The 24429-nt window shown below is 39.8% G+C and overlaps 2 protein-coding genes across 3 annotated transcripts in view; both read left to right on the top strand.

The window, feature by feature from the left end:
* The first annotated feature begins 4555 nt into the window (after positions 1–4555).
* On the top strand, positions 4556–15155 carry MRPS36 (mitochondrial ribosomal protein S36). The gene is made up of 4 exons (XM_046672246.1): positions 4556–4708; positions 12458–12521; positions 13472–13659; positions 14452–15155. The coding sequence occupies exons 1-4, from the start codon at positions 4667–4669 to the stop codon at positions 14467–14469; spliced, it is 312 nt and encodes a 103-aa protein (XP_046528202.1). The 5' UTR covers positions 4556–4666; the 3' UTR covers positions 14470–15155.
* A 3587-nt stretch (positions 15156–18742) lies between these two features.
* Positions 18743–24429, top strand: part of CDK7 (cyclin dependent kinase 7) — a 43288-nt gene continuing 37601 nt past the window's right edge. For both annotated transcript variants that reach the window (XM_046672186.1, XM_046672185.1), the window contains exons 1-2: positions 18743–18909; positions 19258–19317. In XM_046672186.1, coding sequence (XP_046528142.1) covers positions 18844–18909; positions 19258–19317 — 126 coding nt within the window. In that variant the 5' untranslated portion in view covers positions 18743–18843. The remainder of the gene's footprint in view (positions 18910–19257; positions 19318–24429) is intronic.

Genomic DNA, 24429 nt, shown 5'->3' with positions numbered 1-24429 from the left:
CATTAAATAAATCATAGATGCACACTTTATCAGTGAATGCCAACTCAATGGGTTATCAGTGTCATCTGAGAAACTTTTTGCATTTTCCTGGGATTTAATTGTCCTCTGTGTTCCCTCTTAAAGCCTAACTCTGAGAGAAAAATTGTCTAGCTTTCCTGAAATCAGGCTGAGTAACGACCACAAATCTCAGTGGCTTATAACAAACATTTATTTCTCTCTTGGATCCATGGTTTGGTTGATTATTCTAAGATCCAGGCTAATGGAACAGCCACTATCTGAAACATGTTCTCATGGCTTACAAGGCCAAGTCATACTACACAGGGACATTTAAAGTTTCTACTTGGAAGAGGTGTACATTATTTCCACCCAGGTTCCATTAACCAAGCCCAGCATCCCCGGGACAGGAAAATACACTTCTCCCACAGCAGGGAAAGGCAGGGTTTCAGGGTGGGAGAAAAAAAATGGAATTTTGCTGAAAAGAACACAGTCTACCACAGTCTGCTATCTTGGTCTTAAATGTTAACTTCTCTTCTGCATGTAAAAGACAACCCCCCTCACCACGGAGGATAAGTTAAGGATGTCATCCAATCATAACAGTTTCAAAGTTCAGGATCTCACCATAGTCTTCACATTAGGTCCAGATGCGTCTCTTCTTGATCTGGAGACCTATAAACTGAAAAGACAAGTTATATTGCTTCACACAGCCAGCAAACAATAGTGGACAAGGTCTGTAGCAATTCTGAACTATTTCTTGGTAAATGATAGGAGGTGCCCCTCCCTGGGGGATAGGGAACACCTTTCGATTAGGCTCTTCTGCTGCTCTCTGAAAGGGGTTCTTCATCTGTGGTTCATCACTCTGCCCTTTGGGAGGTTCTCTGTTTCTATTACTAACCTTGGCCATATGTGCAGAGGGCATTAGAGAGCATGCCTTTCTGAGCAGCTTCCTTAATGGGGGACCAAAGAACTTTTTACATCTCAGTCAGTCTTAAAATCCACGTTAGTGGTGCTTTTGTTAATATATTTTTCTCAAAAATTTTGTTGTTGGCCGTGGTGATGGTTGTTTTGGTTGGTTGGTTCATCTAGATCAGGGGTCAGCAAACTATAGCTTACCAGCTGCCTGTTTTTGTAAATTAAATTTTTTTGGAACAAAGCCACGCCCATACTTTACACATTATCTGTGGCTGCATTCCCTCAACAATAGCATAGCTGAATGGAACTGAGTAGTTGCAACAGAGATTATATGTCCCCTCCACCCCATTTTTCTGACAGTCATCCACTTGAAGAAACCAGCTACCCTGTAGAAAGTTCTCTATTCTGATTTGTCTGATTGCTTCCTCGTAGTTTATGTAGCTTGTTTCACCTCTGTATTCCTGTAAACTAGAAGTTAGATCTAACTGCTTTATTAAATGCAGTTTCAAATTTTTGCATGAGGAAAATTCACAGATTGTGCTGGGTACTTTACATTGTATCACATCAGGAGGCCGTCATGCATGCTGAGTTCTGCCTAACGGATCTACAGCCGATGTCAGGAACAGGGTACAGGGAACAAGAAAGGAGTTACAGGCCTGGTGAGATAGGGACATTAAGAAGACACAACACAAGAGGCAGAATCAGATGGTGTGCTCAGGGTCCACAAAAATAGCCAAATAATAGCATTGAGGATATACAAAAATCATGGGACCTGAGTTAGGTGAATAATCAGATGATTTGATGACAGTCAAGAGGCTGATTGAAACTGAGCAACATGATTTGGGGACCGAGGCAGTTCACTGCCCCAGCTTCACCTACTGTTATTATCTTCATCCTAGAGAGAACTAATCCACGAGGGGCCTGGATAAGAATTCTGTGAAGGAGTATGAAGGCCAATACTTAGGTATAAACCCACAAGCAGAGAAAAGACAGCATTTTCCTAGCAGACTCCCCCGAACAAAATCCATACCAATATGACCAGTAATTTGCACTGCATTTGACGTTTTCTGAATGTATCACCAGGTATTCCCAGGAGACTTCTCGGTATTAGGGGATTTATCTTTTAATAAAAACTTTAAATCATGGGACTTCTTTGCCCATTTTCTTCATCTCTTTCTCAAATAGAGTCATAAAGAAAAATGAAAAATGTTTATTTAGAGAAGTAGCCAAGAAAGTCTGTTTCTTTTAAATGACTTCAGGATGAGAATCTAATATAGATTTTCACATAGAAGCTTGCTGTTTCCCTGTATGTAAATAAAAAGTCTGTGTACTCGGAATCTAAGCTGCTGCTGCTTTTGGGCTTTTATCCCCCCAATTTTTTGAGATCATTGACAAATAAAATCATAAGATATTTAAAGTGTACAAAAGAATGATTTTTTTTTAAAGATTGGCACCTGAGCTAACAACTGTTGCCAATCTTTTTTTTTTTCCCCCTGCTTTTTCTCCCCCAATCCTCTCAGCACATAGTTGTATATCTTTAGTTGTGGGTCCTCCTAGTTGTGGCATGTGGGATGCCGCCTCAACGTGGCCTGATGAGCGGTGCTGTGTCCGCGCGCAAGATCCGAACGGGTGAAACCCTGGGCTGCCCAGGGTGGAGCACGCGAAATTAACCACTCGGCCACAGGGCCGGCCCAAAATAATGTTTTGATATAGGTATACATTGTATGAGAATTCCCACAAGCAAGTTAACACATCCATCACCTCACATATTTACCTTTTTTTTTTTTGAGAGAATATTTAAGTTCTACCCTCTTAGTAAATTTCAATCATACAATACAGTGTTATCTACTATAGTTGCAGCTTTTGAGCTTTAAGAACACATTAGTCTATCTGATTTCAGCAACGTTGACCTAAAATTATACTTTAAATAGACTTTAGTTTTTAGAGCAGTTTTGGCTACAGAGCAAAATTGAGCATACAGCACAGAGAGTTCCCATATACCCTTGGCCCCTACACATGCACAACTTCCCCCACTATCACCATCCTTCATTAGAGTGGAACATTTGTTGCAATCGAACCTACATTAACATGTCATCATCATCCAAAGGTTGTACAATCTGTGGGTTTCGACAAATGTAAAATGACAGATATCCGCCATTACACTAGCATACAGAATAGTTTCACTGTTCTAAAAATCCCCTGAGCTATACCTATTATCACTCCCTCCCCCAACCCTTCGCAATCACTGATCTTTTCACTGTGTCCATAGTTTTATCTTTTCCAGAATGTCACACAGTTGGAGTCACTCAGTAAGCAGCTTTTTCTTTTTCTTTTTTTTAAGATTGGCACCTGGGCTAACAACTGTTGCCAATCCTTTTTTTTTTTCTTTTTCTGCTTTATCTCCCCAAACGCCCCCTGTACACAGTTGTATATCTTAGTTGCAGGTCCTTCTAGTTGTGGGATGTGGGATGCCACCTCAACGTGGCCTGACGAGCGGTGCCATGTCCGCACCCAGGATCCGAACCCTGGGCTGCCGCAGCGGAGCGCGTGAAGTTAACCACTCCGCCACAGAGCCGGCCCCATAAGTAGCTTTTTCAAGTACCATCTTTTACTCCCACCAATGATGTACACAGCCTCTTTTCCTACAGCTGCCCCAGAGGGTGTTGTCCAAATTATGCATGTTGGCCAACTTGATGGATTAAAGTGGTTTTTCTCTGTAGTTTAAAGTTTTCGTAGGATGAGTGAAGTTGAATTCTTTTAATATTTTTAAGGGCCATTTGTATTTTTTTTATGTGAACTGCCTGTCCATGTCCTTTGCCCATCTAATCACTTTATCAATCTGATTTTAGAATATGTGCTGCTAAAATAAGCTTTGAAAGCTTTTTAAAAAATAGATTTTTTATCTCTTCCACAGACATACTGAATCAGAAGGGCCCATTTTGGGTTTGGTAGTTTATATTCCTAAAATCTTTCCAGATTTAGAAACCACTAACCTAGACAAGAAAAAAATTGTCACTCTAAATATTTTACAATAGCTTAAGGCTACATTACCTATAAAGGTATGCTAAATGGCCACATTATTGTGCATTAAAAATTGTAACAATATAAACATTAGTATTTACCCATAGAACTTAATATAACTTTGGGAGAATGATATGGGATGCTTATGTTTCAAAAAGAAAAAACTGAGCTTTTGAGTTCTCTCAAACTTGAAGCAGGCAGCAGTTTCACGTCAGTACTACTGGCAGAGAAAACAGAAACAGAAGACCAAATCCATCAATGCCAATAAGCAAAGGAATATGAGGCGGCCTTGTACAGACCTGGAATTAATCACTTTTTCTGAGTTTGCTGCTAACTGCCAAGTTTTAATAAGATTGTTCATTTTAGGAAGCCACAAGAGTTTGTCTTACTTATTTGGCTTCAGATTAAATTTCGGAGTATTAGAAACCGGCTATCTGGAAAGGAAAGTCCTAGATCCCTCATAGGCTGATGAGCAAATAAACCCAACGTCACAAACTTTCGCCCAGAAAAGGAAACACCGACAAACAAGTCGGTCAGTTCCTAGACGGGACGAGGGGCGGCGGGGTCGGGATCCCGGGGGCGCGGCCAGCTCCCAGCCGAGAAGGGCTCCGCCGCAGCGCCCGCTCGCCCCTCCCCCGTGACGTCATAGGCAGGGCCCGCCCCCCCCCGTCGCCCCCGGGCTGCTGTTATCGCAGCAGCTCCTCAGCGCCCCGGAAGCTGTCCCTTCTCGGGGGTCATGATGGGCAGCAAGATGGCGTCTGCCAGCAGGGTCGTTCAGGTAAAGAGATTCGGTCGCCTTTCGGCACGGTGGGCGGTAGAGATGGCGCTGACTATAGCAGCAGCGCTGGGGAGGAAAGGCGGTGGCGGAGACTGCGCGGTGGCCGGGCCCTGAGCAGGGCCAGCGGCGGCGCCCGGGGGTGTGCGTGAGAATTGAACCTTGAGCCCATTGGGTCGGGCTTTGAGCCGAGGACCGGAGCTGAGGATTGGAGTCAGGCCGCGGGAGTGCCGCATCTCAGCAGGTAGGCCGTACCTGCCTCGGTCCCTGGACTGCTCTCCACCAGGCCCTTGTCAGTCCCCTTCGGAGTCTGCGGGCTCGGCTGCCCGGGCAGGAGCCGGGCCAATCGGCGTCTAGTATTGTTCGTGTGTCCCGGAGGAGCCAATCGGAGGGCAGGCGGTAGCAGAGGGGGAAAGGAAGTGAACCTTGCCTCTGACCCAGTGTCCCTTCAAGGTCTTGGGGATGTCCGGAGAACTGGCCCCGCGGGCTGCCTCCTCGCCCTGCCGCTTCTCCCCCGCCAATGCAAGCGTCTGGTTACAGGCCGGATGGGGAGAATAGAAGAAAAAAGGATATTACTTAAGTTTATCTGTAATACATGTGTTAGTGTTGGTTCCCTAAGCTTTTTGTTTTCTGAGTTTAGATTAGCAGCTAGAGGAACTTGATTGTTAATTCACACATCAGTTACTAACTCTTGATAGCTTTTGTATTTGCTTCTCCACCTGTGGTGTCTAGCTTAAATAGCAGAGGTAACAATATAGAAAGGGACACAGCTTCCACTTTTGTGGTTGGTTTGCACGATCTTTTTAAGCTCTGAAAATGTTTTATTGTATGAATAACTTTTAACTTTGATATGAGAAGTGCATTTCCCTTTAACAAGTACATCTGTTAAAAGACCTTGTCTTAAGGTTGTTTCAGTCTGAAAGATAATCCTAGATACCAGCCTTTGGTCCTGTTGCAGCAAATGATCATCCCTTATTCATTGAGTGGGTCATCAGTGAGCATTAACTAAAGATTCTGTGAGGACAAGGAGAACATCTGACAAAGGACTGGTATTCATAATACGTACGTAACCATATATACCCATAATATATAGTTCAACTTAAAAATGGGTAAAAAACTTGATACTACGCAAAAGAAGCTATCCAAATGAGCAATAAGCCTGTGAAAAGATGCTCAACATCATTACTTGATAGGAAAATACAAATTAAAACCAGGAAGTACTACTCCACCCACCAAAATGATTAAAATCGAAAAGGCTGAGAATACCAAGTGATGATGAGAATATGAAACACCAGAAATCCTCATACATTGCAGATAGGTGTATAAAATGGTACAGCCACTTGTGGAAAAGTTTTTTCAGTCTCTAATGGTTAAACATACCTGCCCTATGACCCAGCAATTCTACTCATAGGTTTATACCCAAGAGAAATGAGTGTATATACTTATTAAAAGACTTATTTAAAAATGTTCATGGCCGCTTTATTCATAATAACCCTGAAACCAGAAACAATCCAAATATCCATTAGCAGGATAAACCAACTGTGGTAGATTTGTTAAAATGGAATAGTATGCAGCAATAATAAAGAACTAAATACTCATATGTGAAAAAAATACTGAGAGAGATACAATCAGGAATGGTTTGTCTTCTAACAGAGCTGCAAAGACTTGTATTCAGATATTCATAATACAAAACAACGTGTGCTAATATTATGTAATAATTACATGTACAAAATTTATTGAGTACCTCTGTGCCAGGCCTCTACTCAGTGCTGGGCCTACAGTGCCAACAAGACAGACATGGTGCCTCTATATAGCTCAGAATTTTGCTGTTGATCCCTATTGAAGAAAGAGGAGTATTTCAACAGACTGACAGGCACAAACTGATGAGAATCCACAAAGCATGGTGTCAGCATTAAGTAGAGAAATTTGACCTGATATGGGGTATTTAGAAATAATTTTAGAAGAGTAAGTTATAGGTATTAATTAAATGCCTGCTGAATGCCAAGTAGTATACATTTGGTATGTTTGGGCTGATGTAAAAGCAGAAAGGTAATAGTTTATCATTTTGGAAAACATTTGGCTGCATGAGACACGGGAAGAAGATGGGTGGTTGGATTAGTTCAGGGTTTGAGATTTACAGGTGAGGTGAAAATAAGCCTCCAGCAAGCAGGCTGAGAGCATTGGTAAGAGAATGTTGAATGGACAGTGCCTTCTAGGCTAGATATGAAAGGAAGTCAAGTCGGGATGGAACCAGTTGACTGGGAGAAAAGGGAATGATCAAGGAAGTGAAGGACTTGATGCAACTACTAGTGGGAGTAACAGAGAAGAGAGTTATTGGTTAAAAGGTTGTAGTTGCAGTTAGATTTTAGGTTAAGATTTTAGGAATGGTACAGCTCTGAACTCAGTCAAGAATTAAGAATAAACGAAAAGAATTTTTCAGAAGTAACACTAAACTAGAAAGAATGGAAAGGTAAGTAGGCAACTCAGAAGTTTTGCTAAAGGAAATAGTGGATGAAAATTAAAAGACATCACAGAATAAAGAAGGAAGAGATTAAAAGGATTCAGGGAAAGGAATAGAAGTAGGTAAAGACAAGGAGATGCAACTTTTGTATAGTAAGTCTCTGACAAAGTAAAAGCAAATAGAATAGAATAAATCTCAAAATCTGTGATTTAATAAAACTTCCTGATCTAAAAGAAGACTTAAACGAATACCTTGTACTTGAGGGCATTAGCCCGGGATGGTTGACTGATGGCTTAGTCTAATCATTAGATTTTAAAGAAAAAAAGAAAAAACTCTTTGGTGATCCAGGCAACAAGACCAAGCACTTAAAATGAAAGTTATCAGATTGTCAACAATAATACTTCCTAAAGGAGGACATGTGGATAACATATGCAAGGTAGCGAAGGAGAGAAAATGTGAATCCAAGATTTAGCTAGCTACACTGGCCTTCAAGTATAAAGGCCACAAACTCTTCTAAACCTTGAATACCTGAGGGAATGTTGTTCCCTGGAGCCCTTTCAACCAGATCTCCCAGAGAAGGAGTTTCAGACAACTAAGAAATACTTAGTTGTACTTAGAGTTGTTTTGATATAGGACCTGGGTATGAGCATTGAGTGTATTTAATTGTAGAACTAAGACTAAATAATGGAAATTAGGGTGAAAGACTTGATGGTAATATTACTTGTTCCAACTGTATAGATGTAATATAACTTTAAAAATGGAGGAATAAGATCCAGCCCTGATGGCCTAGCTGTTAAAGCTCGGTGTGCACTGCTTCTGCAGCCAGGGTTCAGTTTCCTGGTGTGGAACTGCACGACTTGTCTGTGGGTAGCCATGCTGTGGTAGCAGCTCACATAGAAGAACTAGAAGGACTTAGAACTATGTACTAAGAATATGCAACTATGTACTGGGGCTTTGGAGAGGGGGGAGAAAAAAAGAGGAAGATTGGCCACAGATGTTAGTTCAGGGCAAATCTTCCTCAGCAAAAAAACCCCAAAAAACAAAAAAACCAATCAAAAAGAAATTGATAGAAAGTTCTTTAACGTGGCCCTGCTACTAAAAATCAAGAACAATATAAGGATGCCCAGTTTGTTTAACATTGTATTGGAAGTGTTAGCAAATGCAACTGAACAAGAGAAAACTATTAAAAGCATAACATTTGGGGCGCTGGCCTGGTGGCACAGTGGTTAAGTGCGCATGTTCCGCTTTGGCAGCCTGGGGTATGCTGGTTCAGATCCCAGGTGCGGACATGGCACCACCTGTCAAGCCATGCTCTGGCAGGCGTCCCACATATAAAGTAGAGGAAAATGGGCACAGATGTTAGCTCAGGGCCAGTCTTCCTCAGCAAAGAGAGGAGGATTGGCAGCAGATGTTAGCTCAGGGCTAATCGTCTTCAAAAAAAAGAAATGAAGAAGGAAAACAATTTCTATATGCACGTAAACAAGAGACTTTAGGAAAGTAGAAGGATATAAAATGAACTTACAGAAATTATATCTTCATGTGTGAAAACAATCACATGATGTAATGGAAGAGAAACTCTACTTATAATTAATAAACAAATAAATCCAGGCATAAACTTAAAAATGTTTACAACCTATATGAGGAAAAACTATCTCCTGAGAATCATAAAAGAAGGCTTCAACAAACGGACATACCATGTTCTTGAATAGGAATATTTATCGTCATGAAGATGTCAATTCTCCCAAAGTTAATTTAAAAATTTACTGCAGGGGCTGGCCTGGTGGTGCAGTGGTTAAGTTTGCACATTCTGCTTCGGCGGCCCAGGGTTCACCCGTTCGGATCCCGGGTGCGGACATGGCACTGCTTGGCAAGCCATGCCGTGATAGGCGTCCCACATATAAAGTAGAGGAAGATGGGCATGGATGTTAGCTCAGGGCTGATCCTCCTCAAAAAAAAAAACAAAAAAAAAACAAAGAAAGAAAAAGAAACTACATGGAGATAACATTTTTCATCAATTAGATTTTATTAAAAATGTACAAGTTAGGGGCTGGCCCCGTGCCTGAGTGGTTAGGTTCACGCACTCCGCTGCAGGCGGCCCAGTGTTTCGTTGGTTCGAATCCTGGGCGCGGACATGGCACTGCTCATCAAACCACGCTGAGGCAGCGTCCCACATGCCACAACTAGAAGGACCCACATCGAAGAATATACAACTATGTACCGGGGGGCTTTGGGGAGAAAAAGGAAAAAAATAAAATCTTTAAAAAAAAAAAATGTACAAGTTAGATAATGTCAGTCCGTTGAGAAGGCTGTGAGGAAGCAGGCACTCATTTGTTGCTATAGGAATGCAAAATAAACCACTATGAAGGGAAAATCTGGCAATAGCTTTGAAAATTATGTTTTATTTTATTTTTTAATAAATCTTGTCTTTAGATCCCTTTTTTTTTTAATTTTTTTTTTACTTTTCTTCTTTTTCTCCCCAAAGCTCCCCGGTACATAGTTGTATATTTCGTTGTGGGTCCTTCTAGTTGTGGTATGTGGGACGCTACCTCAGCGTGGTCTGATGAACAGTGCCACGTCCGCGCCCAGGATTTGAACCAATGAAACACTGGGCCGCCTGCAGCGGAGCGCGCGAACTTAACCACTCGGCCACGGGGCCAGCCCCAAATTATGTTTTATTTTTTGACCCAGCAATCCCTTTTCTAGGAATCTCTCCCACTGATATACTGGCAAAGATAAGATTAGTACAAGGATATTGACTTTATGCATTATGGTAATAGATGAAAGACTGCAAATAGCCCAAATATCCATTAACGGGACTGGGTGAATAAACTCATGGCATTATCATGAGTTCATACTGACCCCTCTGATTCCAGTCTTCACACCGCAGCGTTCTTCCTTGCCCTCCTCCATCCCATATTTGTGTTTTCTTTCAAAGGGAAATCCCTGGGTCCCCCAAACATCAATCTACGTATGTATTCATTTGCTCAGTCCTAAAGTGTATACAAAATGGTTTCAGCATAGCTATAGCTATACAACTACCAACACCAACCTACTAGGGAAAAAGTTCAAGATTTCTTTGCTTTTAGACTGACGGTATATAGTTCAAGCACTATGAAAGTTACTTGGATTAGCTCCTTTATTTTTCCCTTAGTTATATTATCCAACTAATATACAGTTAGTTATTTGTTTCTCTTTGTATTTACATTTAAAATTTAAAAAGACAACTTTGAGACAGAAAATTTGAGCATAAGCTAAGTATTAGATGATAAAGAACTACTTTTAATTTGTTAAGTCTTGTAAAAGTATTGGGATTATGGTTTAACAAAAATCCTTTTCTGTTAGTGATACACGTGGAAAGCATTAACAGACGAGATGATTGGGATTTGTTTAATGGAGGGGGGGTGGTGAAATAAGGTTGACTGTATTACTCTCGAAATTGTGTAACGTGTTTATCAGAATCTATTATATTCTCTCTACTTTTATTTATTTTTTAAATTTCTGTTAAAAAGGGGACACCAAAAAGTCTGGGATTTAATCTATAAGGGGATATTACATCATATTTTTAAGGGTACAAAAGCGATGTTGAAATAGAGTCTTTCTCCTCAGTGTATTTACCATTGTGTAAGTGTGTGCATACGTATTCACATGCCTGTATAGTTAGTTCTAACTTACAATGGTCTGTTCATTCACTTGGCAAAATTTCCTGAGCATTTACTATGTACCAGGCATTACAAAAGTGCTTTTCTCTGACTGCCTTTCCAGGAGCTTACCTCTCCTGTAATCATTGGCTCATTTATCTGTCCTCTGCACAATATTTTTAAGAGGTTCAGGATATCATGGAATCACAAAAGAGGAGATTTAAATCAGATTTTGGAATCAGGGGAAGCTTAGAGAGGAGTGATATTTGAACTGTTTTAAAAGATAAGCAGTCAGGTGTAAGCGGAGGCATGGAAGTGGGGTGAGACTGGGGCGATTTCCTGGCAAAGGATACAAGCTCTAGGTCGAATGAGGATGGAAACGGCCTGATAAATTAGGGAAATAAAAAGTACTTTGGAATACCTGGAGTAAAAGACAGTGGTTGGGAATGAGGCTGGAGAGGTAGGAGAGGCTAGTTCATGATGGGCCTTGTGAGTGCCAAATACGAGTTTGAAGTTTATCCTGAAAGCTGTTGAACGTTTTTACAACTTTTAAATGGGCTATTGACAATAGGATGGATAGAACATTCTTTCAAGAACTTTGGCTATGAAAAGGAAGAAACAGTTGCTAGAGGGAGAGAGAAGTTTTGTTTTTTAACATGAAAGACTTGAGTGTGCTTTTATGCTGACAGAGACAACTATATTCCAGCATTTTCTCAAGGCAGCAGAGTTAAAGTGGTGAGTTTTCAGGCCAGTCCCAACAAGCCTATTTGCTTCTGTACTCATATAAAATGTATAATATTTAGTGCATATATACAAGTATGTTGCAGACAAACACTTCAGTCTCACTAGATACACAGCAACTTATAGATAACTGTAGTTGAAATAGTACTCTGTTCATTAGAGTCTTAGCATTGTATATTCAGAAGATTTCATACTGAAAGTTCCATTTAAGGTCCTCTATGGCATTATTTGGAATTTTAGGGATAAAACATTAATTACTCTTCAAATATCTGTTATAAAAACAGTATTCTAAAAAGATGTATTTCTGTAGGTATAGGAAAAAGACTAAAAGGGCTATCAGATGTCTACATCTGTTTTATATGGGTTTTGGGATTATAGATAGTGTTTTTTTCTTTGTGCTTTTCTGTGTTTTTTCCCAATTTTTTACACAGAACATATGTTACTTTTGCAGTCAGAGAAAGTATTTTTTAGTTACCTAATTTTCAATATTCTTTTTGTCCCATTCTAAACTTCTAGGTATTAACATAGCAGGGAAACAACATTAGATGAGAAGTCAGGAAACTTCCAGTTCTTACCAATCAGCAGGGCGATAGATAAGTCATCAACATAAAATCTCTGCCATCTTCTTCCTGGGGTTGTTTTGAAGTCAGTTGGTAGTATGGTGAAATGTCTTGTGATGTATGAAGTACGAAGTTATTATGAATTGCAGATAAGATAAACGAGTTAATAGTTCACAGACCAGCTTTCCTGGCTGGGAAGAGTAAAATAGTAAAATTTAAAGTTGCTGTCAAATACTAAGTTATTTTAAGGACAGTATCTATTTCTGAAGTTCAGTAGATTGTTTCTTTTATAGTTAATGAGGTTATTTTAGTGCTTTATCTTTTTTTCTCATGCATTTTATGTTTCCTTTAGGTAGTCAAGCCACATACTCCATTAATAAGGTTCCCTGACAGAAGAGACAATCCTAAACCCAATGGTAAGTTGAATATTCCATTACAGGCAATATTTCTCATTTTAAAATCCGGATTATTGTAGTTTAGATCAAAATGGTGCCTTAGGTTGCATGCAAGTAGAAGTTAAGTTTTTGTTACCTCCATTTAAAAAGGTAGTGACTCAACAGTAGATGTCTCTGAATTTTTAATGATACTGAGTTTATATAGTGTGATTTTGTTCTGCCTTTCTTTTCTTCTATCCTATAGAAGAATCTCCTATGCTTACATTTGCGGACTGTGAGGAATAATAACCATTCCTATATTTCTCTCCCAGCTAACCTTTTTTTCTTGCATTCACTCATTTATCTATTCATTTAATCAGTGAATGTTTCTTAGATTGCCTTAGATCTTAGCATTCATTGCCTATAAAGTAATCGAAGATTCTGAAAAACTCCTGTTTTTCTGTGACCCTTCCTTTTTACCAGATCCTCTATCCCTGTGTTTGTTATAAGATACTTGATCTTTAATTCAGGGGGAATTTTAATAAATTTTATATGGATATTTTAACCTTATTGTAACTCTTGAATAATTAAGATATATGTGATAAACAAGTAGTAAGGTATTGAGAAAACTAATCTCATCTAAATTTACCAACTGTCTTATTCCCCGTTGTAAGACATTACCTGTAAACTCCACCATATGACAAAACTTAAATAATGTAGGTTATCCTTATGGGTTTGACTCTACTACCTAGAAATTTCATTATTTTACAAACTCGTTCAATTTAGTAATTCACTCACTACTTATTTATTTTAAAAAGAATTTTATGAAATCATATATAGCTCCTCAGCTAAGTTACTCTACAATCCTTACCTTTGAGAATTAAAGTACTTATCATTTCAAGATTGACTTGATTATTCACTAATAGATCACTCAAAATAGTATCTTAAGACACCTGAACAGTTTCTCTAATGACCCCTTTTTTCAATTTCAGTATCAGAAGTTTTGAGATCAGCAGGACTACCGTCTCACTCTTCGTCAGTTTCACAGCATTCTAAGGGAAGTAAATCACCAGATTGGCTGATGTATCAGGGTCCACCAGACACTGCAGAAATAATAAAAACATTACCTCAGAAATATAGAAGGAAACTCATGTCACAAGAAGAAATGGAATTTATCCAGGTATGTTGTTGCTCTATCACAGTACTGTGAAAACACCTTAACGGGCCGGCCCTGTGGCGCAGCAGTTAAGTGCACATGTTGCGCTTCTTGGTGGCCCGGGGTTGGCCAGTTTGGATCCCGGATGTGGACATGGCACCCCTTGGCAAGCTATGCTGTGGTAGGCATCCCATGTATAAAGTAGAGGAAGACGGGCGTGGATGTTACCTCAGGGCCAGTCTTCCTCAGCAAAAAAATAGGAGGACTGGCAGTAGTTAGCTCAGGGCTAATATTCCTCAAAAAAAAACCAAAAAAAAACCACCTTAACATTTTTTGGCTTTTGGAATTTCATATGCGGATTTACATGCTCTTCCCATTGTCTTGTCAAGATGTGTCCATAGCTCAGACAGAGATGGTCAGGTAGGCCAGGACTATGAGAAATAAACCGTGTCTGAGCCCTCAGTAAATGTGCATGAAGGGGAATATGTGTGTAGAAGTGTGATATGGTAAATAGTAATAGAGATAACCAAGTGAACAAAAGCTCTTTAGGGTCCTCAATAATTTTTCAGACTGTAAAGGGCTTCTGAGACTAAGAAATTTGAGGACCACTGATCTAGGTCAACCTTGAGTCCCTTCCAGATCTGAAATTGTTTCTAACACCGAGATGAGTGCCTACAAACAATGAAAAACCTGAAATTGTTTTAAAAAAACTAAAGATCATTTACTTAAAATGGTGTAAATTTGTATAGTGGTCATGAAAACATTTCTTCTGTAAATTTAACACCTAATCTTATTGCTTTATTTTTTGCTTTTCAGCGTGGAGGTCCAGAATAATCACTGACGACGTGGCTGCTAGTTTGTCGTCAGACAAAAGAAGTCTTTACAGTGAAGGACTTCCAAAATGACAAATGAGAAATTGTACATTAAACAACTTTAATAAATATTCTGTAAAAACATGAAATATCGAAAATTTAGATGGACGCCTGTATCTCCTAATTTATGTATCTTGGTAAGCTTCTCCACAAGCTTACCTAATTGTTTATATACTTATTAAAGTATATATTTTTAAATGTTAGCCTATTAATTTACTCTTGATTATCAAGTATTACCAGTGTTGAACGATTAAAAGCACACAATGTCTAGTAAACTATCAGGTTTCCCATAATTTCACTTTCTTTTCAGTTTCTGTTAAGACACAGAAAGAATTTTTCAGGCAAAATTCCTGCTTTCAGTAACTGCTTTTCCTGAAATTGGATGAGGATCAGTGAAATAATGACTCCATTATTTGCTGTGTTAATTCTCTTAATGTTTTTCATTCACAAAGTTATGGAGTCTAACTGGCTTAATAAGCATATCCTACTCTAAATGATAAAAATATAGGCAAAGTAAAACAAGTGACTTTGTGTTATTAAGACTGGGGAGTTAAAAAGTTATTTGTAACCTATATTCAGAAAAAAATGTCAGTATGAAATGGAAAATAAATTAAGAGATCAAGTGAATATAACATAGGAATAAATGGAGTAGAAAGTGCAATTTATTATGTTTTGAAGAGTGTTAAGAAAGTCTTGTTCTTTGGTTTACTTTACTTTTTGATTGTGATCATGTATGCAAATCCTGATAACCGTTAATTTTCTCAAACTTACTATCTGAAAGCCTCATAAAATCAACCTAAATATTTACCTTATTAAGGCAATTTATGAATAGAGCAATTTAATAGAGTCTTCCTGTGCCAAGGGTATGTATTATTGTGAAAGTAAAGCCTCACAAAGCTAAATAAATTCTCTTCCACACCTTTAATGATTTCTAAAATATGCTTTAAAGAAGTCATCCCTAATAATAAGTAGCTCATGAGCAATAGAGTAGAACTGTTGTTGAGTACATTTTTATATTTGCCCAATTGCCTGTGGGTTAATCTTTACTTGTTTTTACTATTTAGAGTTGATCTGCTTCTCTTCTAGATTCTGTGTTGTGGCCTAGTATAAATGTTGGCCAACTCAAATATGAGGTAGAGGTTTGGTGCTAGCAATAAGCTGTTCTGGTGACTCATGAAAAATACATGATTTATGATTTTTAAAAAATTTTTTAAGAAATTTATTTGAGAAATTTTCTTAAAGACTGGCACTATTCCCTTTTTTCTCCTTAGCATTCTCATTTCAGTAAAAGGAGGCCCAGGGCATTTTTTTGGCTTTCAGAAACAGAGTGGGTTCAAGTAATTAAGACTGGCTTGAGTAAGACGGTGGGCCAGCAGGTAGAAACCCCAGTACTGGAACTGCTTGTAGGCCACCTTATTACAGCTGCTGCCATGAAAGTCACAAGGAAAAAATATATCACTGTTACAGAATCTCTGAGTACAGCTATGGCAAAAAGGCGTGTCACTGGGAATTGCTGTCATAGGATGAGCCCCCAAGGAGGATTGTGTCATAGAAAGAGTTCTGGCTAGGCTTAGAGTAAATAACCTGTATTTTCATTTAGAAGTTAAGCACTTCAATGCATGTAAGCAACAGCAAATTGCTTCATTTGTCCAAGTTTCGGATCTCCTCTCCAGTACTCTACAGTGTGATAGGCAGGACCAAATTAGTGTATTGTCCATTACTGGGTAATGAATCACTCCAAAACTTAGTGACTACAAACATCAATAATCACTTAGTAGCTCATGGTTTCTCTGGGTCAGGAATTTGGAGCAGCTTGGCCGGGCAGTTCTGCTCAGTGTCTCACATGAGGTTACAATCAGGTGCCACCTGGAGCTGCAGTTATCCGAAGGCTTGATGGGGTCTGGACAATCTACTTCCGAGGTGGCTTGCTCACGTGGCTGGCAAGTCGATGTTGGCTGTTGTCAGCAGGCCTCACTTCCTCTCCATAGGGCTGCCTGAGTTAATTCATGACACGATGGCTAACTTCCCCCCAGAGCAAATGATATAAGCATGCAAGGTGGAAGCAGCAATGTCATTTATGGTCTAAACTCAAGTTGCACACACTCACTTCTTGCATATTTGATTGGTCACACATAACAGCCTGTTTCATTGTGGGAGGAGACTACACAAGTGCATTAATACTAGAAGGCAAGAATCATTGGGGCTGTCTCGGAAGCTGGCTACTACCAATGTGTGAAAGTGCTTTGTAAACTGTAAAATTCTATACAGATGCTGAATGGTATTTTATATTTACAGTGACCTAATGAACCCAGAATATCACCTAAATACTGCCTTTGTTACCCTATATAAAATGTCCCCAAATAGGAATTTACTTGTTGGCAGCATGGCATAATGGAGTGATTATCAGTTCATATGCCATGACACACTTAGGAACCTCAAGCCTCACAGGTGTACCATCAAGTTGAGCTCACTGTTTAGCTTATTTCTACTACAAGTGAGGTTAGATTACTTGTTACAGTGATGTCTTTCAGAGGAATTTTGACCTAAATCATGTGACACCATGTATCCTTGGGTATGACTTGCCACAATTAAGAGATATAAGTGGTAAAAATGGTGTGTTTTCTGCAGTGTATGAGAATTTTGCCCAGGAACACATCAGAGCTCAATAAAGACCCAAGTAGTGACAAAGAGCTGGAAGGTGATCAAATAGTTATGTAATGGCTAACATAAAATGAGCACTGATACTATTTTAAGGGTTTTTGAAGTATGAAGTCATTTAAGCCTTGCAGCAACACTATGAGTCGGGCCTATTACAGACAAGGAAACTAGGAACAGAAAGGTTAAATAATTTGCCCAAGTTAGACATTTGTGAGTGAATATTTGTGGGGCTAGTATTCAAATGCAGGCATCTAGATCCAGAGCAAGCACTCAACCTTTTTTACTTTTATCAAATTATGAGTCTTGGTATTCTGCTGCCTTCAACATAACCTCTGAAAATCAGGATTCTCAATTCTTAGAAAAATCAAATGCTGTAGAGGTTAAAACCTTGGAATTATCCTGTTTTTCCCCCATAACCCATAGCCAGACTGTCAGCAAATCCTATTGGCTAGAAGCCAAACTAGTACCACCTAATCTAGCCATCTGGATTATTGCAATAATTCTCTAACAGGGCTTCTTGTTTCTCCTTGCCCCTCTAAGTGTATAGTTTAGTCTCTCACTACAGCCAGAGTGAACCTTTTAAAACATTAAGTCAGATCATATCACTTGTCTGCTCAAAACTGCAGTGGCTTTTCAATGATGCCTTTCTTGTACCACACTATTCAAAAGTGCAAACCCTACTATCTCTATACCCTTTCCCCGCTTTATTATCTCTATAGCACTTATCTCTATGTATCAAAATATCTTTTACTTGTTTTCTCCTCCCATTGGAAGGCAGGGATGTTTGTCTTTTTCCCTGCTGATTTCTCAGAGTCTACGTACGACACAGCCTGGCACACAGTAAACAATATATATTTGCCGAAAAAATCAATGTCTTTAATTTTTGCTTTGTATGAAAATTTATGAGAATCAAAGCCTGGTACTGATCACATTTAACACTTAATTGGGCACTTTGTCTAAACTTTCTGCATGTCTCATTTAATCCTCACAACCACCTATGATGTAGTTTTATTATTTCCATTTTACAGAGTAGAAAAGTGATGACCAGAAGTCCGTTTCACAGCACAAAATTCTTCAGTTGACTTGGATTTTGTTTCCCAGGACATGCTTCTTCACAAAGGGATTGCGCGAAGAATGCCCCTCGACCAGCCCTTAAGAACTGGGCACTCGTCTAAGTAATCTGAGATTGTGGGGCTAGGCGTTCACAGGAACCGTGGCGACAGGACGCCCTTGAGCAAGAACCAGAAAGCGAGATCAGGGACAAGGCCAAGCCTTGCGCACTCATACACACCTATTAAATCCCGAACTCAGAACATCGTATTAAAATGCTGACCTGTCCCCGGTAGTGAAGAAACTGTCCAAATTAAAGCAGTAACACAGTGTCACAGACAGTCACCACGTAATAAATAAACTGCTTCCGGCAGCCACAGGCGACCACGTGACAGGGCGGGGAGTAGAGCAGCGAACCAGGGAGCCCGGCCTCGCACAGCTTCCGTGGGGCGGGCTGGGGCGGGACCGACCGACTATCACCCACGCCCATCCCGGAAGTGGGGGCGGAGCTAATAAAGCGTCGGAGCCCGGTGAACGGAAGTGGCTGTAGAGGGCTTTAAGGCTCCTTTAAATTCTTGTCGTCTTCGGAGCTCACCCCTTTCAGCTAGAGTCGGGGTTCGCGCGACCGATGGCTGTGGACGTGAAGTCGCGAGCAAAGCGTTACGAAAAACTAGACTTCCTCGGGGAGGGACAGGTAGGGCTCTCGGGCGCGGATCGGAGGGACCTGAGCAGAGAGTGCCTTGCCGCCTGACGCCCTGGCAGGTTTCTCGTGGAAGCCACAGGACTGGCCTTGGTGCTCGCTCTCTCTGGGCGAGGCCGCCGAGGCCCCCTGCTAGCCCGACGGTGAGCCCCTGAGCGGCCCCCCGGTTCTGAGGAACAGACTGCAGCGGGACGTGGATTGCCCCCCCCCAACCCCCCGCTTCAGGCCGCCGCGAGTCGGCCCCCAGAATCCCGGGTCTTTGCTTCCCCCAAATCTAAAAGGGTAAAAAGGCAAACACAAACACTACCACAGACCTAACGTTATTCCTGTGTTTTTCTCTAGTTTGCCACGGTTTACAAGGCCAGAGACAAGAACACCAACCAAATTGTCGCCATTAAGAAAGTGAGTTGCAGTTTGTTGTTTTTCCTGGAGGCTTTTTGAAGATGTCTGTATGTGTGAGCTGAAGCTAGGATTTAGTCCAGGGGTCCTGCTGCCAGCTTGAGTGCTGTTTCCCCAGACTGCTGACATCACTAACCCTCTCAAAAAGAGGCTGTTTTTCTCACTCCTCCGGGCCTGTTGGTGGGGTAGGTAACCTCCACCTTCCTGTTCCTGTTGCTACTTTGAATCTGTCTCTCCTTCGAAATCCCTACCTCCTTGGAAGCCTGTCTCCCTAATCGCTTAACCTGGCTGCCTCTTTTTCTCTCCACAGTTAGTCCTGCCATTGTCAGCTTTCTTACTTTTTCTGACTTCTCTCGTGGCCTTGTTTTCCTTTATGTTCTATAATCCAGCTACTCCCTTGGTTAAGGGTTTTACAACTCCTGACCCTTTATCTAAGTTTTTTTGATTCTACCCCTGGTTCACTGTATTCTAGCCACGCTAATCTTTCTGTCCCTTGAGCTCATTAAATTCATTCCAGTCCTAGGATCACTGCATTTGCTTTGCTTTCTCGGTAGTATATAGTTCCTCTAAAACTTGGGGTGGTTGACTCCTTTATCATTTAGATCTCACGCAATTGTCTCCTCCACAGAGAGGCCTTAGCTGGTCACTCTAACTAAAACAGGTGTGCCTCCCTCTCTCCCTAGGGTTCTGTGCCATATTTCTTTATTATCTTCATAGCATTTATCAAAATCTGGAATCTTCTTATCTATGAGTTTATTGTCTGTTTACTTAGGACTGTGGCTAGTACCTTTGTAGACACTCATTAATAATTTATTGACTCGACTGACTGATAGGATCTCTTCAAGCTGTTGGCCTGTTGAGCTCTGTAGTTGTCTGAAAGTCCTCGTGAGTTTTTTGTTTGCTTGCTTTTAATATTAATTATGATTTAGAATCCATCCAGTTTCTCTGTGATAGACTTTGTCACTTTGAAGGTGACTCATGGTGGAATCTTCTTTTACATTTAATTTTTATTTCAAATAATACGTCTTTGTGGTTTTAAAAGTCAAGAGGCCAAGGCTTTTTAACATGCCTGACTCTTCTACCCCTGCTTTTCACTCCTTGGAACAATCACTTTCAACTCCTATAAAACTCTTTCCTCTGGTATTTACCTCCATTTCGTTGAGTAATATGCTTATATCATTATTTCTTGAGTGGTCCCCCCCCCCCCCCCCCCCCCCCCCCCGCAGTTTTAGACGTTATCTGTGTTTCCCACTATAAACATTGAGGATTTGGTGCTTGTGCACCTTCCCCTCCCAACTCACCTAATTTCTGCTCCTGTTCATTTATTAACATTTATGTTTAATTTTACCAAAAAGGAATAACAAACTATTCTGTATTCTTTCACCTCTTGTGTCTTGGACTTTTAAAATATCATTGATCTACCTCATCCTTTTAAAGAGATCATACTGAATTTATGTTTTCCAGTTTATTTAACCAATTCTTATTGGTGGCCTTTTGGAGTGTTTCTCATTTTTCAGTATTTGTCTCAAATATATGTATCTCAACAATATATAGTATTCCATACTTTTAAACTTCAGATATATATATATATAAAACATTTTTATGCAACTTGTTTTTCTGAATCAACATCATTTCTGAAATCTTCCACATTGATACATGTAGATCTAATTTATTCATGCTCACTGATAATTAGATTCCATTATATGACTGCACTAAAATTTGTCTAACCAAACTCTTGTTGGTAAACACTTAGGCTGGTTTTTTCCCCGTGTTTCCCCCAATATAGTCCTTCTACAGACATTCCTATACACATATGAGTTTCTTTAGAAAAAGTGTATCTGTAGTTGAGACCAAATATGAATTATTGCTACCTAGAGAATACACAGCATCGGCCTCACCAGATAGTGCCAGATTGCTCTCCAAAATGGTTGGACCCATCTAACCTCTTGCTACATCCTCACCATCCTTGTATTGTCAGACTTTACAACATTTGTCAATTAGATTGTTTTACAGTCTCTGGTTGTTGTTTCAGTTAATACTTCTCTATTACCAGTGGGATTGGTCATCTTTTCTTAGATTTATTGGCTTTTTAGACTTTCTCCTACCTATTTTTCTGTTAGGTTGCTTATAAATTTTTTTTTCCTAAGGATTTCATGTAATTCTTTATATATTCTGGGTATTGAGCCTTTGTTAGAAATATGCATTGAAGATATCATCTCCCAGTCTTTCACTAGGCTTTTATTTTATTTATTTATTTATTTTTTGAGGAAGATTAGCCCTGAGCTAACATCTGCTGCCTATCCTCCTCTTTTTGCTGAGGAAGACTGGCCCTGAGCTAACATCCGTGCCCATCTTCCTCTACTTTATATGTGGGACGCCTGCCACAGCGTGGCTTGCCAAGCGGTGCCGTGTCCGCACCCGGGATCCAAACCAGCGAACCCTGGGCTGCCCAAGCAGAACATGCGCACTTAACTGCTGAGCCACTGGGCTGACCCCAGCTTTAAGTTTATTTATGGTATCTTTTGAGGCACAGAAATTTTTAATTTTAACCTGGTTGAATTTATCTGTTTTTTTCCCTTTATGAGTTTCCTTTTTTCTGTGCTTCCCTACCTCCAGGTTATAAAGAATTCTACTATATTTTCTTCTAAAAATTTAAAAGTATCACTTTTCACATTAAAGTCTTTATTCCGTCTGAAGTTTTTTCTCTCTTATTTAATATGGGGTTCCAATATTTTTTTCCCAGCTATCCCAACACTATTGATATGCTGTCCTTTTCCTGGGAAGTTGTAATGCTGAGGTCCTCATATATTTGTAATGCCAAGTTACAGTGTATACTTGGATCCATTTCTGGCACACTAGTCTTTTCTTTTAATTTTATTTATTTGAGTTTGTAATAGTTTACATCATTGTGAAATTTCAGTTGTACATTATTTCTTGTCTGCACCATGTAAGTGCTCCCCTTCACCCCATGTGCCCACCCTCCACCCCCCGCCCCTGATAACCACTGAACTGTTTTCTTTGTCTGTGTGTTTGTTTATATTCCACATATGAGTGAAATCATCTGCTGTTTGTCTTTCTGAGTCTGGCTTATTTCCCTTAGCATATACGCTCCAGGTCTGTCCATCTTGTTGCAAATGGGATGATTTTGTCTTTTTTTCTGGCTGAGTAGTATTCCATTGTGTATGTATATATGTATACACCACATCTTCTTTATCGAATCATCAGTCGATGGGCACTTGGGTTGCTTCCATGTTTTGGCTATTGTGAATAGTGCTTCGGTGAACATAGGGGTGCATATGTTACTCTGGATTGTTGATTTCAAGTTGTTTGGGTAGATACCCAGTAGTGGGATGGTTGGGTCATATGGTATCTCTATTTTTCGTTTTTTGAGGAATCTGCATACTGTTTTCCATAGTGGCTGCACCAGTTTGCATTCCCACCAGCAGTGTGTGAGGATTCCCTTTTCTCCGCATCCTCTCCAACATTTGTTATTTTTAGTCTTAGTGATTATAGCCATTTTAACAGGCGTAAGGTGGTATCTTAGTATAGTTTTGATTTGCATTTCCCTGATGATTGGTGATGTTGAACATCTTTTCATGTGTTTATTGGCCATCTGTATATCTTCCTTGGAAAAATATCTGTTCGTATCCTCTGCCCATTTTTCCATCAGGCTGTTTGTGTTTTTGTTGTTCAGTTGTGTGAGTTCCTTATATATTAGGGAGATTAACCCCTTATTGGATATATGATTTGCAAATATTTTCTCCCAATTGGTGGGTTGTCTTTTTGTTTTGATCCTAGTTTCCTTTGCTTTGCAGAAGCTCTTTAGTCTGATGAAGTCCCACTTGTTTTTCTTTTGTTTCCCTTGTCTGAGAAGACTTGGTATTCAAAAAGATCCTTTTAAGTTCAATGTCAAAGAGTGTACTACCTCTATTATCTTTCAGGAGTTTTATGGTTTCAGGACTTATCTTCAAGTCTTTGATCCATTTTGAGTTTATTTTTGTGTATGGCCTGAGATAATGGTCTACTCTCATTGTTTTGCATGTGACTGCCCAGCTTTCCCAACTGCATTTATTGAAGAGACTGTCTTTTCTCCATTGTATGTTCTTTGCACCTTTGTCAAAGATTAGCTGTCCGTGTATGTGTGGTTTTATTTCTGAGCTTTCAGTTCTGTTCTGTTGATCTGTGTGTCTGTTTTTGTACCAGTACCATGCTGTTTTGATCACTGTGGCTTTATGATATATTTTGAAGTCAGGGCTTGTGATGCCCCCAGCTTTGTTCTTTTTTCTCAGTATTTCTTTAGCAATTCATGGTCTTTGGTTGCCCCATATGAATTCTAAGATTCTTGGTCTATTTCCGTGAAGAATGTCATTGGGATTCTGATTCAGATTGCATTGGATCTGTAGATTGCTTCGGCTAGTATGGACATTTTAACTATGTTTATTCTCCCAATCCACGTGCATGGAATCTCTTTCCATCTCTTCATGTCATTTTCTATTTCTTTCAATAATGTCTTATAGTTTTCATAAGTCCTTCACCTCCTCAGTTAAATTTATTCCTAGCTACTTTATTCTTTTTGTTGCGATTTGTAAATGGAATTGTATTCTTGAGTTCTCTTTCTGTGAGTTTGTTATTAGAGTACAGCAATGCAACTGATTTTTGTAAGTCGGTTTTGTACCCTGCAACTTTATGTGGTTGTTGATTGTTTCTAATAGTTTTCCAATGGATTCTTTAGGGTTTTCTGTATATAAGATCATGTCATCTACAAACAGCGAGTGTTTCACTTCTTCACCCCCTATTTGGATTCCTTTTATTCCTTTCTCTTGCCTAATTGCTCTGGCCAAAACCTCGAGTACTATGTTGCATAAGAGTGGTCATAGTGGGCATCTTTGTCTTAACTCTGTTCTTAGAGGGATGGCATTCAATTTTTTCCCATTGAGTATGATGTTGGCTGTGGGTTTGTCATATATGGCCTTTATTATGTAATTTCCTCCTATCCCCATTTTGTTAAGAGTTTTTATCATAAATGGCTGTTGGATCTTTTCAAATGCTTTCTCTGCATCTCTTGAGATGATCATGTGGTTTCATTCCTCATTTTGTTAATGTGGTGTATCACAT

The sequence above is a fragment of the Equus quagga genome, chromosome 9 (genome assembly GCF_021613505.1).
Source record: "Equus quagga isolate Etosha38 chromosome 9, UCLA_HA_Equagga_1.0, whole genome shotgun sequence".
In the NCBI taxonomy this organism is placed as follows: Eukaryota; Metazoa; Chordata; class Mammalia; order Perissodactyla; family Equidae; genus Equus; species Equus quagga.
Note: the sequence above shows the minus strand (reverse complement) of the source record. Positions and strands in the feature narration are given on the sequence as shown.